The 14,872-nt window shown below is 43.8% G+C and overlaps 1 protein-coding gene across 2 annotated transcripts in view; it reads left to right on the top strand.

Moving 5' to 3' along the window:
- The window catches only part of TBC1D8B (TBC1 domain family member 8B), a 1,314,750-nt gene that overhangs the window by 958,913 nt on the left and 340,965 nt on the right, over window positions 1–14,872 (top strand). For both annotated transcript variants that reach the window (XM_069612733.1, XM_069612732.1), the window contains exon 12: window positions 7,850–8,135. In XM_069612733.1, the coding sequence (XP_069468834.1) occupies window positions 7,850–8,135 (286 nt within the window). The remainder of the gene's footprint in view (window positions 1–7,849; window positions 8,136–14,872) is intronic.

A 14,872-nucleotide genomic window follows, 5' to 3' on the forward strand; every position in this document is an offset into this window, starting at 1 on the left:
CCTTTATTTGTTCACTGCATTCACAACTTAGCTCTTACGATCCACGTAGTGCATGTGCTGCACCAATAGAGGGCCATCACTTTGGCTGCAGGACAATAACGTCTCCCTTCCTTCTCCTGGGAGAGTCAACAGGCCAAAGGGTATGCAGGAGACGGAGCTCCTTCTCTCACCATACCTAGAAACCTCTGTGCTGGCCGAAGAGCGAGATCTGTCACGGATCTTGAGAATATGAAGGGTGCAGGCTGGGATGAACAAAGGTGTAATAATGCCTCCCCCCATGAATTATGCAGTGTGGGTATTATACCGTAAATGACACATTCTCATGCGGAGTGTTGGGAATGATTGAATGCAGTAACCTGTGGGAGACTGCACCAGCCTTGTCCTCTTGGCAATAGTTAACCCAACCTTTGGTATAAGCATGTACTACACAAGTTGGTAGAGTGACTGAGCAGCCAGGCTTATCTCAAGCAGGGTCAATGTGAGATGTAGGGTGTAACAAAATAGTTTCACAGTGACAAGTATCCAAATAAATACTTGCACTCAAGGTTTCTTGATTACAAAATTATTTATTAATTTAACAGTCGTTTGAATAAGCCTTTATAGAAGGGAGCAAATATGTAGCACTTAAATATGCTTCAGAAATACACATTCTCAGTTTCAATAAATAAGTATAGACCCATTTGGGATGGCACACAGACACTTCCACACCCTGAGGTGACTTAAATAACTAGGACACTGTGGACTTTGATATATCACTGGTACATTTAGAGCAATACATAATTTGGTGTCAAAAGGAAAAGGTTAAGGGAGGAAACAATGGTGAACACGTTTCTCAAACAGTTAAGCACTTTTACACCCCCAATGCAATGTAGATTAAGCCTTTCCCAGCTACACAAGTTATAGAATATGTGACTTTTTGGAGGGACAGATCAAAACACAAAGTCAGAGGTTAGAAGAGTCTTCGGGGAGCCAGGACAGCCAATGTCAATTGAGCAAAGTCTAGGGGAGCTGGAGTTCTTCTTCAAGGTAAGTAAAAAGTCTGCACAATGTTACAGAGAGTTTTTGGTGAAAAATAAATCACTGTTGGGCCACCGGCTGGGGGATGCTTGTGGTGATGAGCAAAGTTGCAAGCTGGGCTCAGTCGTGCGGACAAGAGGGAGGACGTCTGGGGACTCCTACACTACGGTTTGAAGGTCGGTGCCAGCAATGGGCAAACTTCAGATCAGCAGCACTTCGCGGTTACAGCTTCTTGCGAATAGCACCACTGTGGTCTCGGATACCTTGTGGACTTTCCTCGCATCTGGGACCCAGCACTCTGTTAAGGTGTTTCAGGCTCGGTCAGTCTTGCTTCATGGGAGTCCGGAGGATCTTCCCGGAGCTTGGGTCTGACTTAAAGACGATGCACTCGATTCTGGTGTTCCTCTCCCTGGCAATCAGTTCCTGCAGCAGCAATGAAAGTACAGCCAGCTCCGGGAGGATTTCCAGATGAGTTTGTCTTGGGGTTGATTGGTCCCACCAACCCAAGGTGAGAGGTCGTCCTTTGCAGGGCTTCTCTAGTCGAGGCAAATTCAGAGCTTCAGCACTGCAGAAGGGCTTCACCGGGCAAACCAAGGGTCCAGGTGCAAACATCTCTTCCAAGTTCTTCTTCGGGTTCCTTCGTCCAGTGGTCGACTCTGCCTTCTGTTCAAAAGACCTTGCCTTTTATGCAGGTTTCTCCCATTCACTTGCAGCCCACTATAGGCGGGCATGTAAGGTACATTCGGCCCTCTGGCAACATAAGTTGCACACCCCTGGATCAAGAAGACTTCCCAAAATATTGATGCTGGATAGGCATTAATCTCATCTTGCCTGCAACCAAGAAATGTACAGGGTCTCATTTTCTTTTCACCACTTACTATGGAAATACCTGCTACAATTACACACCCAAGGCCTATATAACAAGATAGACACTATGCAGTTCCCCCTGCTATTATGAGATCCAAGCAGTTCCATCCCACATATTGTCTCTGTACACCATTATGTGCAATCGTTGGAAGGCTTATGTGCATGGAGTCACAAATGTGAACTATGCATGCCTTCTATAAGCATGGACATGATACGATTGCATATTTTGGGAACTTCATAAGAAAGAAAGTCTACAATATCCTCTTTGACTGTCAACAAAGGTGGATTGGAATGGATGGCCAGCACTGACGTAGGATTACATCTATCTCGCCTGGTTCAAGCAGTTATGCTACAACATTTCATCCTGTATTTTTGACCAGTAACTTGTGTTTTTTGTCCTCTCTTCTATTCTGTTTGATAGTCATGTGAAATGTAAGAAGACACAAGGGTGGCATGTTTATTGCTATAATCTTTTATTTGTAGGAAAAGAACCCCCACTATCCCTATCTCTAAAAGGTGCGTCCCTGCCTCAAACTACTAAAGGATCTGTCAGAACGTCCATCCAAATGAAAGTCCACCGTGCTGTGTCACAACCTGCTCCTATCCCTTACACTACAATTAAAGAATAATATTATCCAACAAAGTTCCTTCCCCAGGAGAATTACTCCCTTCATAGTAAGGCAGGACACTGTTTTTTTTGTCAACAGCTATTCACTCATCAAAAACTACAAATGTTTATAACAGGTTGTCAGTTTTAATTGTTTTATAAAAATCAAAAACCATAATACATATAAAATACATCATCAGACACTCTAAAATGGTACACATATGTAACAAAGCACAAAACATATAACAATTTCTAAAATATAGAGATATCAATCATATCAATCTATGTAATTCCTTATCAAGATAGGGTTTGTGATCCTAATGGATCACTCAAAGTTTTTCCCACTCAATCTAGTGTTCAGTTTAGATTGGGACACTCCCTAGATGGGATATTCAATACTACCATACAATTTAGTATTATTTCTAAATTGGGAAATCGACATGTTTCAGTCCTCCTTGTTATTGTAGGGACTTTCTTCAGGAGTAGTCAGGAAAATAGTATTTAGAGTAACCGCAGTTGGTCTGAAATCTTCTTGTTTTGAAGATTTATTCAGTAGAAGAGCATTAGCTGTTGACAAAACCATAAAAAAGAATCCGTATTATCTAATGTATTCTTAGGGCACAGTTCAATGTGTCAAGAAGAGTTCAGGATCAATGAAGTTACCTGGACTACTTAGTGTAGGCATTCTCTTGTTTTTCAGTAGAAAAAATCCACAACTGTTGGACGTGTTTTCTTAATGAAAGGGAATATATTCCTCTTTAACCTGGAACGCATTAGTATATGTTTACAAGAGAGTCTTAAAATCAGTCTTTCTTCTTTTGGGTTGAGCTAGACAAGTTCGTAAAATCAGGCATTAGTATGCTGTAAAGGTCCTGTATGCATGTATCGTTCCGTTTATGGCGAGCTTGATAATCCGTGCAATTTGTAAATCATTTCTACATTGTTATGGAGTACACTCACACTAGTAAGCGAAATTGTGGCTTACCTCATTTGAAGTCTGATATTATGAAGCCGCGGTCAGGTTAGTGTGTAGATTGGCATCTATAAGAAGCTTCTTAATTGCATGGCGTTATGACATTGCAAGTAGGAGAAAGCAGGAAAGCCGGTAGGCATGCTGGAAAATAAGGTCCAAACTGCTGTCGAAAAAAGTGAAGGAGCAGTTTGAATGGGGCTAGTTTTGTTTACAATTATGGGCTCATACTCGATCTTTAGTGGTTCTATAGGTAAGGGACCGGAGTTCCATCTACGGTACTTTGCTTATGGATTTTAAACATTCATCTATGTTTAACAAATATTCGTATTGCTCCCCGTAGGGAAGCAGTAGTGGCTGCACTAGCGTGCAAGATTTTATTCTATTTGGCAGTGTGTTTACCTGTTAATTTAGCTAGATTGCGTGTCTGGTTTCTTCTTCCTGTTAAGTTAATCCGCTCTAGTCCAGGCCTCATCAGGTGAAAACACTGTGAATCCTCCGTGAGACCACCGAAAAAACGCCAGGGACGGCCGCCATATTGGAAAGGCTTAATATAGGTAGCTATTAGTCCTTTTTTAGTGTTTGGGGAAATTAAAGTAACACTAGCCTAATGTACAGTGGTAATCAGGTTTTTCCTGAGCAAATAGAAATTATAACAGGATAAGTTTCCTAGGGTGAAAACTGGAGTCTATAGATTAGACTTTTAGCCATTCTATAGATTCGTTAAGGCCTTTTTTGTCACTTTGAGTTAAATAAATCAGTCTCTCTTCTTCTTCTAGAAGTATTTTGCTCTTGATATTGTGATCCTTACCTTGGATCATTAGTAATATTGTCCAGCGAAAATCTTCGGCTTCTGTAAAGTGTTTCACTAGCGGTGCATTCGGGACTTTGTTTTTTAGGCAGCTTTTGTGTTCTTTCACTTTTCTATTTGTTTTTCCTATGTAATGCTTGTTACATGGACATATTTTAGAAATTGTTATATGTTTTGTGCTTTGTTACATATGTGTACCATTTTAGAGTGTCTGATGATGTATTTTATATGTATTGTGGTTTTTGATTTTTATAAAATAATTAAAACTGGCAACCTGTTATAAACACATGTAGTTTTTGATGATTGAATAGCTGTTGACAAAAAACCAGTGTCCTGCCTTTCTATGTATTGACTAGCCTTGTTTTCCCAAATCAAGGTAGGACACCGCCTTGAGCGGTACTTGGATCTCGCTACTGTTTTTTCATGAATTACTCCCTTCACCTGGTATACGGGTGGTGTTTCCAAAACGTCCCCTGGCAGGGGTAAGTACTCCCTTCCCCTGGGTTGTAGTTCCAGCACTTTGTACAGTCAACTTTATGGACCAGGAGAATGGCTCCCTTCTGGTACTGGTTGCACTCTCCAATATAGTTCACAACAAAGGCCAGGGGGATACTCCCTTCCCCTGACGTCTCTTCAGTGTACTTGAAAGGATTCTGTTTTCTCACCAGGAGAATGCCTCCCTTCTCCTGGTGTTTGAAAGTTCTTTTTCAACTTGTATTTTTCTTGGCACTCTTTCACTACATCAGCAAAGTCCCAAGTCCTTCTCTGGATTCCAGTGGACTGATCCCTGCCACTGTAACAAGGATGATTTACTTGGATGCCAGTTTCGGTGTTGGTAGGGTCCCATACCCTTCTCTGATCAGCAGTGGGCTTATCCCTGCCGCTGCCGTGAGGATGGTTTCCTCTGATACTTGTTTTACTTGTATCAGGGTCCCAGACCCTTCTCGGGTGATCAGTGGGCTTACATTTGCCACTGGTTTGAGGAATTTTTTCTCTGATGCACTCTTGACCTTGTTGTGGGTCCCTGACCAGTGATGGCCCTCTGATAGGCCTTATGCATGCCCCGGTAGCCGCATATCCCTACTGGTCTGCCCGTGCTTTCTTTTACCTTCTGGGACTTGCTTGCTCAGTGCCGGTCTCTCCTGGTTCTGGGTTCGGTCTTCTTCCCACTTCTTGCAGCTGTCTGCTTCATTATTGCTTCTGTGTGTTTTGACTCCTTGCAATCTTGGTACTGTTAGGGGTCTGCGAAGGTCCACCTCTTCCTGGATGTCGTGCCACTGCCTCGCCTGCTTTCTGCTTGTCTTGGTCCTGCCAGCGCAGGACCTGTCACAGTCTCCCTCACTGGCTCGCCGGCGTCCTCTGCAGAGCCCTCTATTCTGGTCAAGTGTTGACTTCGAAACTCCCAGGTTCTCTGACAAGCAGGGAAGATGAGGATGTAGAGTCCTTCTCGTTCCACTTTATAGGGCTTACTCCGCCCCAGTGTAATGCCAACACCTGTTGTCAATCACTCCTTGGTATTCCTCATAGCTCCTGTCAGCCATCTCGTCTCAGTACTAGCACAGTCAGTATTCCTAATTTTTTCTGTGATCTTCCTTGTCCTAGTATTTTCTGTCTTGGCTGTACCCCAGGCACTACAGAAATGCATTGGTTTACTCTCTAATTGGATGAAAGGGAGGTGGGTGGGGTTTAAGGAATGTGGAGGGTGATGATGTACTACGGGTTGTACCCAAGGTGGTAGTCCTGATCCCCAGTGGGGGAGTCCTTCCCCATGAGGTTCTCCCGCATTAATCCACCCCTGAGGGGACTATTGAGTAGCAGCCACAACTTCCTAGCTTCACGATTCTTGGTGAATCATCACAGAAATCACTGGGTCTTCTCATCCTCTCGCACAGTCTTCATGTTTAAATGTATGTTTAAGCCTGCTTGAGTTGGGTGGGTATCGATGTGCCACGGTAGCATGTAATTTAAGAGCTATATGCTGGCGAGCAGAGTGGGGGGGGGGTCAGTCACTTGCTGAAATTCACTCCCAGAACACTGATAACATGATTGCTGGTGGGAACACCAATTATGGCTAATCCCCCACCCCCTTTTACTTTGATCCATAGGAACATGGCCAGTACCAGCCAAGGTTGGAAAGATTACTTAATTATTGCAATTCAGGTTCAGACATTTCCATCCCTGTCTTCCCCACCTACCAGTGCTTAAAAGATGTTGCTGGACCTCCAAATCTGAGGCCAAACATTTTGCCATCATTGCCAATTTTGGTTTGTGAATAGATTGTAGCAGCACTCTTTGTCATCAATCTTGATCCAGTCCATTTGATGCAAAATGCCCCCGTTTGTCTCATCATTGGCATCTGAAGGCATATTCCAAATTATAGTTGTTTGTGGAGACCTTAAAACCACCTGCAAGCTTGCATCACAATTCTTATGACAAGATCTTGCTCAATTCTCCTCCGCGTTTTTGAATTCTGTGAAACACAGCCTTCATGTTTTTTCAAGATATCATAAATGAAAACATGGTAGGCATGGAGCTGCAGTGCAAATCTCTCTTTTGTGGTTTAAGCTGGCACCTATTCTTAGACTACATCTTTTCAAAAATAGTTAAGTCCTACTTTCAATTGCATTCGTTATTTGTCTGAATTACTGACCTAGCTCTGCTCACCATTGTAATGGATCCGACGGGTATGAATGTAAACAAGCCCCACATGGAACATCTGGCTTTAAATTAATTGGCAGTTTTTCTCCATTGCTACCTGGCCCTGCCTGTCCGATTGAGAGCATGACATCTATGGCCCTCATCAATTGTAAGGCCAATTGATGCTCAGAAAGTAGTTGTCAAAGGCAATAACATGTTAATACTTGAATGTGTTTTACAGCCTATCTATAAGCATAACATATCTTACTAGGGTCCTTTCTTCACTGACACACATTGTAGCATTGTTGCAAACCTACCTCACTAGGAATAAGGTTCTGTTGCTCCATGTTGGCATTAGAAGATTTTGATCAAAGCTTTTTTCTCTACTATTTACAAAGTTTGACTCCACCAAGCAATCTCTTCCTACAAGTGGAAAATCAGAGAGAGAAGGATCCGACAGTAAGGACAAGCTAATCCTTAGGATATATTCACTAGTTTGTTTTTATACTGCATGTCTTGGCAAGAATGGGCCCCATGATAGAGCAGCATTTGTCTTCTCTGTACTTGCCGCCCTAACTGAACTTTGCTATATGGTGCAGTGTGACCAATCAAAAGAATTCACAGTGCATGAACTATTCATCAGGTATGTTTTAGATTTTGTAGTTTACCACTGTCGTCACCGCATCATAACACCATGTTCAAAGCTATAGAGAGTACACTCTTTGCTGGATGTTTTGAGGCAGTTTTTCATGTTCCAAAAAAGAAATTCTCATGAATGCTGATGTAGTGTGATTTAGTTGTCCCCTCTGTATTTAGAGCATGCACCCCATATAGATCATAATTGCTGCCTTTCCTAAAGTTCAATAAATACACTTTGGAAATGGTGTAAATTATATGTTGTTCGTCATATTGTAATGCTACCCCTTTTCTTGCTGTCTAGGAGCTTTGGTGGACCAGGCCGTCTTTGAGGAATTAATCAGAGTTCACCTACCTCAGTTAACAGACCACATGACGGACATGACCTTCTTTTCATCTGTGTCACTCTCTTGGTTTCTGACGCTCTTTATCAGTGTCCTGCCTATCGAATGTGCAGTCAATGTTGTGGACTGTTTCTTCTACGATGGAATCAAGGCAATATTGCAGCTGGGTTTGGCTGTTCTGGAATACAACATGGAAAAGCTGCTGATCTGTAAGGACGATGCAGAGGCTGTGACCATTCTAAACAGGTAAACCTTAAGTGTTGCGCACACATATAACTCGGCAGACGTGCAGTAGCACATAATGTAATGAATAGTAAAGCATAGGCAGCTGAAAGAAGATTCATCAATACATTTATCTTTAGCTTTCTATTCTCTTCGCAGCATGTTTTCTGGATCATTAAGGTGACTTTTTTTACAAACACTTCTTGTCATACATTTTTATCATAATTCATATGCCTGTGTCATACCTTTTATTGTAATCACCAATTGGGCTTGTTAATAGATGTTTCTTTTCTTTGTCTTTTAAACATGAAATAAGCACGGCTTCATCCTCAATTGGTGTCCTTTTTAAGGTGCGGTTTATTTCAACTGTTTAGAAATATTAGCCGAATATAATAACTAACAAGGAGTTGCTGCGAACATACGTGGTTTTTTCTTCTCACAAGTGGATTTTTTGCAGTTCCAGAAAGTATTTGTCTATAGAGATATTATATTCCCTTTCAAATTGGTTCAATAACTAAATCCTTTAATGTAAAATACATGGCTTCATATTTAAGGGATTGCCATAATGGTGGTCAGTGACCCAAAAGAATGCAATTGTCCAACCGATTCTCACTGGGGGGCTTGAAAATGCTTTGAACATGCACACAGCAGACACACAAGCAACACCAGATTTGAGAAGATCCTGAAGGAGGCACAGGGCGTTGAAGGGCAATAGTACTCAATGCCGGTGTAAGTACTTCATTTGAGTATTTCATTTGTGTTAGGTCTGCTATTTGTTGAGCACTAATCTGCAAGATGTTGAGTGCTGCGCCGATCCCTCAATCCAGTGCAGCACTGGGAGCATGTAGAGGCATTGGTGATGGTTGCTAGTGGTTGCCTTGAAGGCCCAGTAGAGTCTGCAGTGACCAGAGAAAGCAAGAACATTGACATACTGAATGGTCTCACTCGTTATTTTTGTTGTGCGTTATTTGAATGGGGTTCAGGACTGTAAAAGCGAATACTTGCACACCATAATTTAAGTGTCAGTATTTATTATCTGGTAATCAATTGTGGCGGTGTTCAATTTCTTGTGTGCTCCACAACTTCTCATATACTGTTTGTGTTTTCTTTCGAAAACCTGTTTTGTTTTAGTTCAGATGCATTCTCGATAGCACAAGAAGGCATGTGCCAAATTCAAATAACGTCAGCGCTTAGGTGCTTTATTAATTTAAAAAACGTTTTCCTGTTGTAGGCTATACTTTGATTTTAACACCTGAAGGAGAATTAAGATGTTCTTGAAGTGTGACGTTCCTCACCCAAGTTCTAAAGCACAGCTCTTGCAGATTGATAGTTAATGCATTCCTATTTAGCTGTCTTAAGGGAAGTTCGATTTGGGTGTATGGCCCCAGGCCGGGATGATAGCTCGAGGGCAACGTGTTTGTCTTGGAAGCAAGACAATGCATAGCAACACAGGTTTGATTGAAACTCGGTCTCGCGCTTAGAAACTGGTCTCCGGTATTAAACGCGTTTTAAAAGAAAAATTGTAATTATGACTCAGACTTTGTGTCCCATGGGATAGGCTCTACTCTGGCAGGAGTTTCCACACCTTTCAGAAAGTTGAAGAAACCAAATGGCAGCACTGTGCATGCTGACTATCTGAAAAGCTTGTAGGGTGAATGACCCAAAACCCGACTGATGAAAACCATTCTAAATACGCCAAATAATCAATGCACCATTTGCAAGGAAAACAACGTTTTATTACATTGAAAATATCAGGCGGTCCCATAGAACTGAACTAACATGTAGAAAGAGAAGTTACATCTTTTATAGCTAAAAACTGCAAATTAATAGAACTATGCATAAAAAAGATTGCAACATGGTCCCACACTCCCTATTGGCCAACACTTTTACACAATTCTTTTTAAAACTTAATTTAAGGTTAAAGGCAAAAATTGCAACACAGTTCGGTAGGCACTGTAAGGAACTCATGGTGGCAACAGTAAAGCCAGACACAAGTGATCACAGTTCAAGGGTGTTTATTAAACTGTATGCAGGTTGGTAAAATGCCTAATCTAAACCTAAATCTAAGATGGGAGCAAGCGTCGACCATGAAATGAAAATGAGGCAGTCCTAGTGGCGTTTTGTCAAAATAAAAAAGGGCCTATACTTAGAAACCTATTGCCAAACCTTACAACTAATACAAAAAGGGTGTGGGATGGATTTCAAGAAAAGAAGCAAGTGTTCACAAATAATATGTCAGGATGCGGTAGCTTGGGTTTCCCTTCCCCATGTTTTGAGCACGGGGTAAGGTGGGATCGTGGAGCACAGCACACACTCGAGCTTCCCCAGCACGAGTGGATAGTTCTGTTCCAGTTTATCAGGGGCCTCGATGGCCAAGTCTCGGTTCTCTTGAAAGTCTCTTGCCTTCGAGGGCCTGACGTATTCAACCAACAAAAACAAAAGTTTCTTCAAGAAATTAATGTTTGTTTCCTGGTTTTACACAGGATGAGGGTTCTTCACCCCTAAGTCCCCCTCTTCCGGGTGCTGATCCCTCTTTACTCTCAGCTTTCCTCCACCGGGTTCACTATGGCTTTCAATAAATCTTAATGTCTTTTTAAACAGTTCTAGTGGACATCCCTCGGCCGGCTTCACGCTTCTCAACACTGTTTCTTGGGACTTTAGACTTGGCCCTTTCTCGTCAGCATCCCTCTTCCGGGTGCACTCTTGCCAACTTCACATTCACAAATATCTGCGGGATTCACTTCCCTTACTTTCATTATAGTTCTTAGGTCAAAGGCTTTCGACTGTACAGGGATCGACCAGAGTTTCTCAGAGCAGCACCCACATGGTGCCGGTCCCCCTCTGCAGCTGGTCTCCACTTTGAAATATCACAATTATTTTAAGTTCCTCTTACTTTGCTATTTTGCGACTTTCATTCACCACAGCCCAGTTATCGTCTCTCCCCTCAACTCACCGGCTGTGATGAACCGCTTGGCTTTCTTCTTTAGTGAAGTCAAAGCCGGTACCATGGAAGTAGGAGTTTCCCTTGCTACGGCTTATCGGTGTCGATACGCTCTGTGTACTTTTGACATCAGCTGCAACACACTTTGGCTATTGTCCTTGATCTTGCGATTCGATCTGCAGAGGTTCCGCAGGTCTGCGTCGAAAAGGGCAAGGTCGTGTCCCTCCTTGTCAGCCTCTCGATATTCGCTGCCTTTCCCCAGAGGCGTAGACAGGGTAGGGCCTGAGCAGGACAGGCCCACCCAAAATCTGTAAAGGCCCACTCAGCAGTGCTGTGAGGGCATTTACAGATGTTAATGTCACTGTGATGGGCCCAAATACATTACTTTCAGGCCCAACTTGTTAGACAATCCTGGTTACGCCTCTGCCTTTCCCCTCATTTTGAACTGCTGTGTATGGATAGCTGTTTCGTCGTGCGGTCTGCCTTGCTTGTACTGTGCTCTCTTGCTCCACCTTTTATCTCTGTGAGGAAGGGAAAGGGCTGTCAGGTGTGTGTGTCTGATTAATTGCCTGACTTTGCCTGACCCTTGTATTGGGACATGTCAGGTAAACAGCTCTGGTGTTAGTCTGTTCTCTTGTGTGTCGTGCAAAAGTGTTTGTGTCGGAAAAAGGGGGGGGCAGTGCTTTTGAATGTCCTACGTGGTAGGATGGGGAAAAGGGTGATGAACGAAGGGGTATACCGCGTCTCACCCATTAGTGTCCCACTTCCACTCCCCGAGGACCCCCATCCAGGTGATCCTCCCTCAGTGGTCCACCCCAGGAACTGGATCCAATAGCGATGTCCGTGTCCCGGCCACCTGGATGCCAGATCCCCGGGGACTAGCTAGGGAGACACCTTCAGGTTTCTCGCAGCACTTACATGAAGATCAATGCATGGCGTACAACAAAATATTACGACAGACCAGGTATACAGTGGGAGTACAGTTATACAAAGCAAAACACATTCCTATAATAAGAAAAGGAGGAAAGTGAAACACAAAGAGAAAAGCTACTAGGCACCAGACTGGGAATGTCTCCAGCCCATTTACTCATGCCTCTCCGGACCAAGAGTTACCAAAAGATGCCAGGAAGACACCCAAGGGAGTCCAAATGTCCTTGGGTCTGCACATCGGGAAGACTGAGGCTATAAACATTTCCTCCGAGTCGGAGGTACAGATAAAATATCACAACCACTCAGCATGTGTCGGTCCATTCGTTGACTTCCAGTTACGAAACACACATTTTTTGGCTACAGTACATGCCACATTAAAAAGTCATCTGACCACCACCAACACTTTGTATGTCTCCCAAGGGGTACTTGACTGGTCCAAAGTAGGGGGATGTCTAACATCCCGCGAAGAGTTGCAGCAACACTTTCCCAGAAACAGGCTATGACAGGGCAATTTCAGAACATACATACTGTCAACCGGGACTCAACTGAATTTCATGCATTCGTCAGAGGTGCCCTGTGTGAATTTAGGGAGTTTTGCCAGTGTGTAATATAACGGGTTCAGCAGTTTAAATTGGATCAATCTATATTGGGCACTTGGCAACACATCTTTAGTGGGTTCTCTGTTCATTCATCCCCAGATTTATTTTCGCAGAATTTTTTGCTGAAAAAAATAATCAAATTTCTTTTTATTTTATTTGGGGGGGGTTACCCCCCAAATACCCCTTTCCCTTTTATTCTCTATCCTCCCACCACCCCTACCTCTTATGGCTCCCTAGCCCCCCCACAACCCTACTAACAATTTCCCTTTCTGCATACACCTCTCAAACTCCAAACCAAACACAACCAAACCTACAGCACAACAAACCGCACAAACTTCACTACACTGCAAAAACAAAACAAAAACGCACATAGTCTTGCACTACAGTACACGATGACTACCGTCCGCAAACACCCCATGCCCAGCTAACAGACCCACCGGGCTGAGGCTGCCAACAGCACATCACTGCTCTCTTGCACTTTTCCTGCTTCCTCCCACTAACTCAACCTCCCCTCCTCTTTCAGAACTGCCAGAGCGCCAGGGGACCACTCCGGTGGTGATAGTGCGTGGTACAAATGTCCATTAACATTAACATATTTTTCTATGTGTTTTTTTCAGCAAAAAACTCTGCGGAAAGAAAAAAACTAGCGATGAATGAATGTTGTACCCTTTAGTGAGGGCACAACATTTCTGCCATTGTACATCTGAGAATTAGACCCCCAGGTCGTGTTCTCATCTCCTCAATCATATTGTAATCTTTGTGGGTTGAATATCAAGCACTAGCTTATACAGTCTAGACACCACTGGCCTAGGTTCACCCCGTGACAGTGGCATCTATGAGCGGATGAGTTTCTGGCTAATGCAGGAACATTGGCCACAACAGTTTTGCAGCAGCTCTGATTGTATAATACTGCAAGATAATTATTGTGCTGCTACCAGGTTTAGCTATGAAGTCATCAAGAGATACAAATAAACCATGATGTCTGTGCTATATCCCCAGGATTTTTCCAAATCGAAAGTGAGCAACAAGCCCTGAAAATTCCAAAGCAGGTCTTTTGAATGGTAAGGCACTGTGAGATCCAGTCTCTGAAACAGAGGCGTTAACTGTGGTGCGTACCGGATAAAAAGTGCACAAGTCTATATGTCTTCCACTGAATAAAACAGCCTTAAGGTTACAGGGGAAAGCACCATATCTCTCAAGTGCCAGATGCACAACCTCAGGCCTTAGAGAATACCAATACCCCACATATTGTGCCTGTGATACTGTCATGATGCCTGCCCCCGGGAAACCAGACCAGGCCCAGCAACCCCAGAAGCAGGCATCATGCCATTTGGAGCAAGCCCAAAAACCCCAGCTAGGGGCTGTTTGGGTGACGTCCTGGCGCCTATGGCGCCAGGCTCATAAGAATAGAGTCAGTCCTGGCGCCATGGGCGCCAGGCTCATAGTAGAAAACCTACCTGATGCAGACCATGCTGCAAACTTACCTGATGCAGACCATGCTGCAAGAAGCCACAAGCCAAATGAGGCTTAGGAGGGACTATTTTACCTAAGGGACTACTTTTTACTCGGGTGGGGCTGTGGAACAATACTTACCTGGGACTACTTCCAAGGCTATTTAAACCACGCCCGGACAGCAGCACACGCTTCGCGTTATTCTGCATCCAGCAGCGTAACGCTCACTGTGCCTGCAGCAGCTTCCAGTCTTCAGCCACGCCCGCCTCGAGTCCGGAGCTCCTGGAAACAAGAAGAAAGAAGGAGGAAAGGTCAGAACAGGAGTTTTACCTTTAATCCTTACCTGAATCCTAATCCATCACGCCACAGAGCTGGAGAAGAAGTCTTTAAAAACGCCTTACTTCGCATCCTGCAGCGCCGCGCTGTACTCACCCTCCTTGCAGCACTTCAGCATTCCATCACGCTCTTCTCCATTTCGCGGCCGCTCTCCGACACCTAAGGAGACAAAAATAGCAAGGTGAGCCAAGGGAATACTCTAAGACTGTAAAAGCTACCCCCCAAGACTTACCTGATTTACCACAGGGGGTACTTACCTCATTTCGGGCCGGCGCAGCCTCCGCTGCATCTCCGCCGTGCCCCGGCCCCTATGTGGAAACAGAACAGCAAGGCGCAATAAGGGGAAACCGATTTTTTCCCAATAGACTTACCTGGTTTTACCACTGGAGGCATCAATCCCCAAGACCTCATACCACATCAGCGCCTGAATGGGGGAGAAGCCACATGTTATACATTGACACCATTTTATCGAACTGAGCCGGATAATATAAGCCCTTACCTGC

Source organism: Ambystoma mexicanum, chromosome 5p (assembly GCF_040938575.1).
Source record: "Ambystoma mexicanum isolate Mex_15411 chromosome 5p, UKY_AmexF1_1, whole genome shotgun sequence".
In the NCBI taxonomy this organism is placed as follows: Eukaryota; Metazoa; Chordata; class Amphibia; order Caudata; family Ambystomatidae; genus Ambystoma; species Ambystoma mexicanum.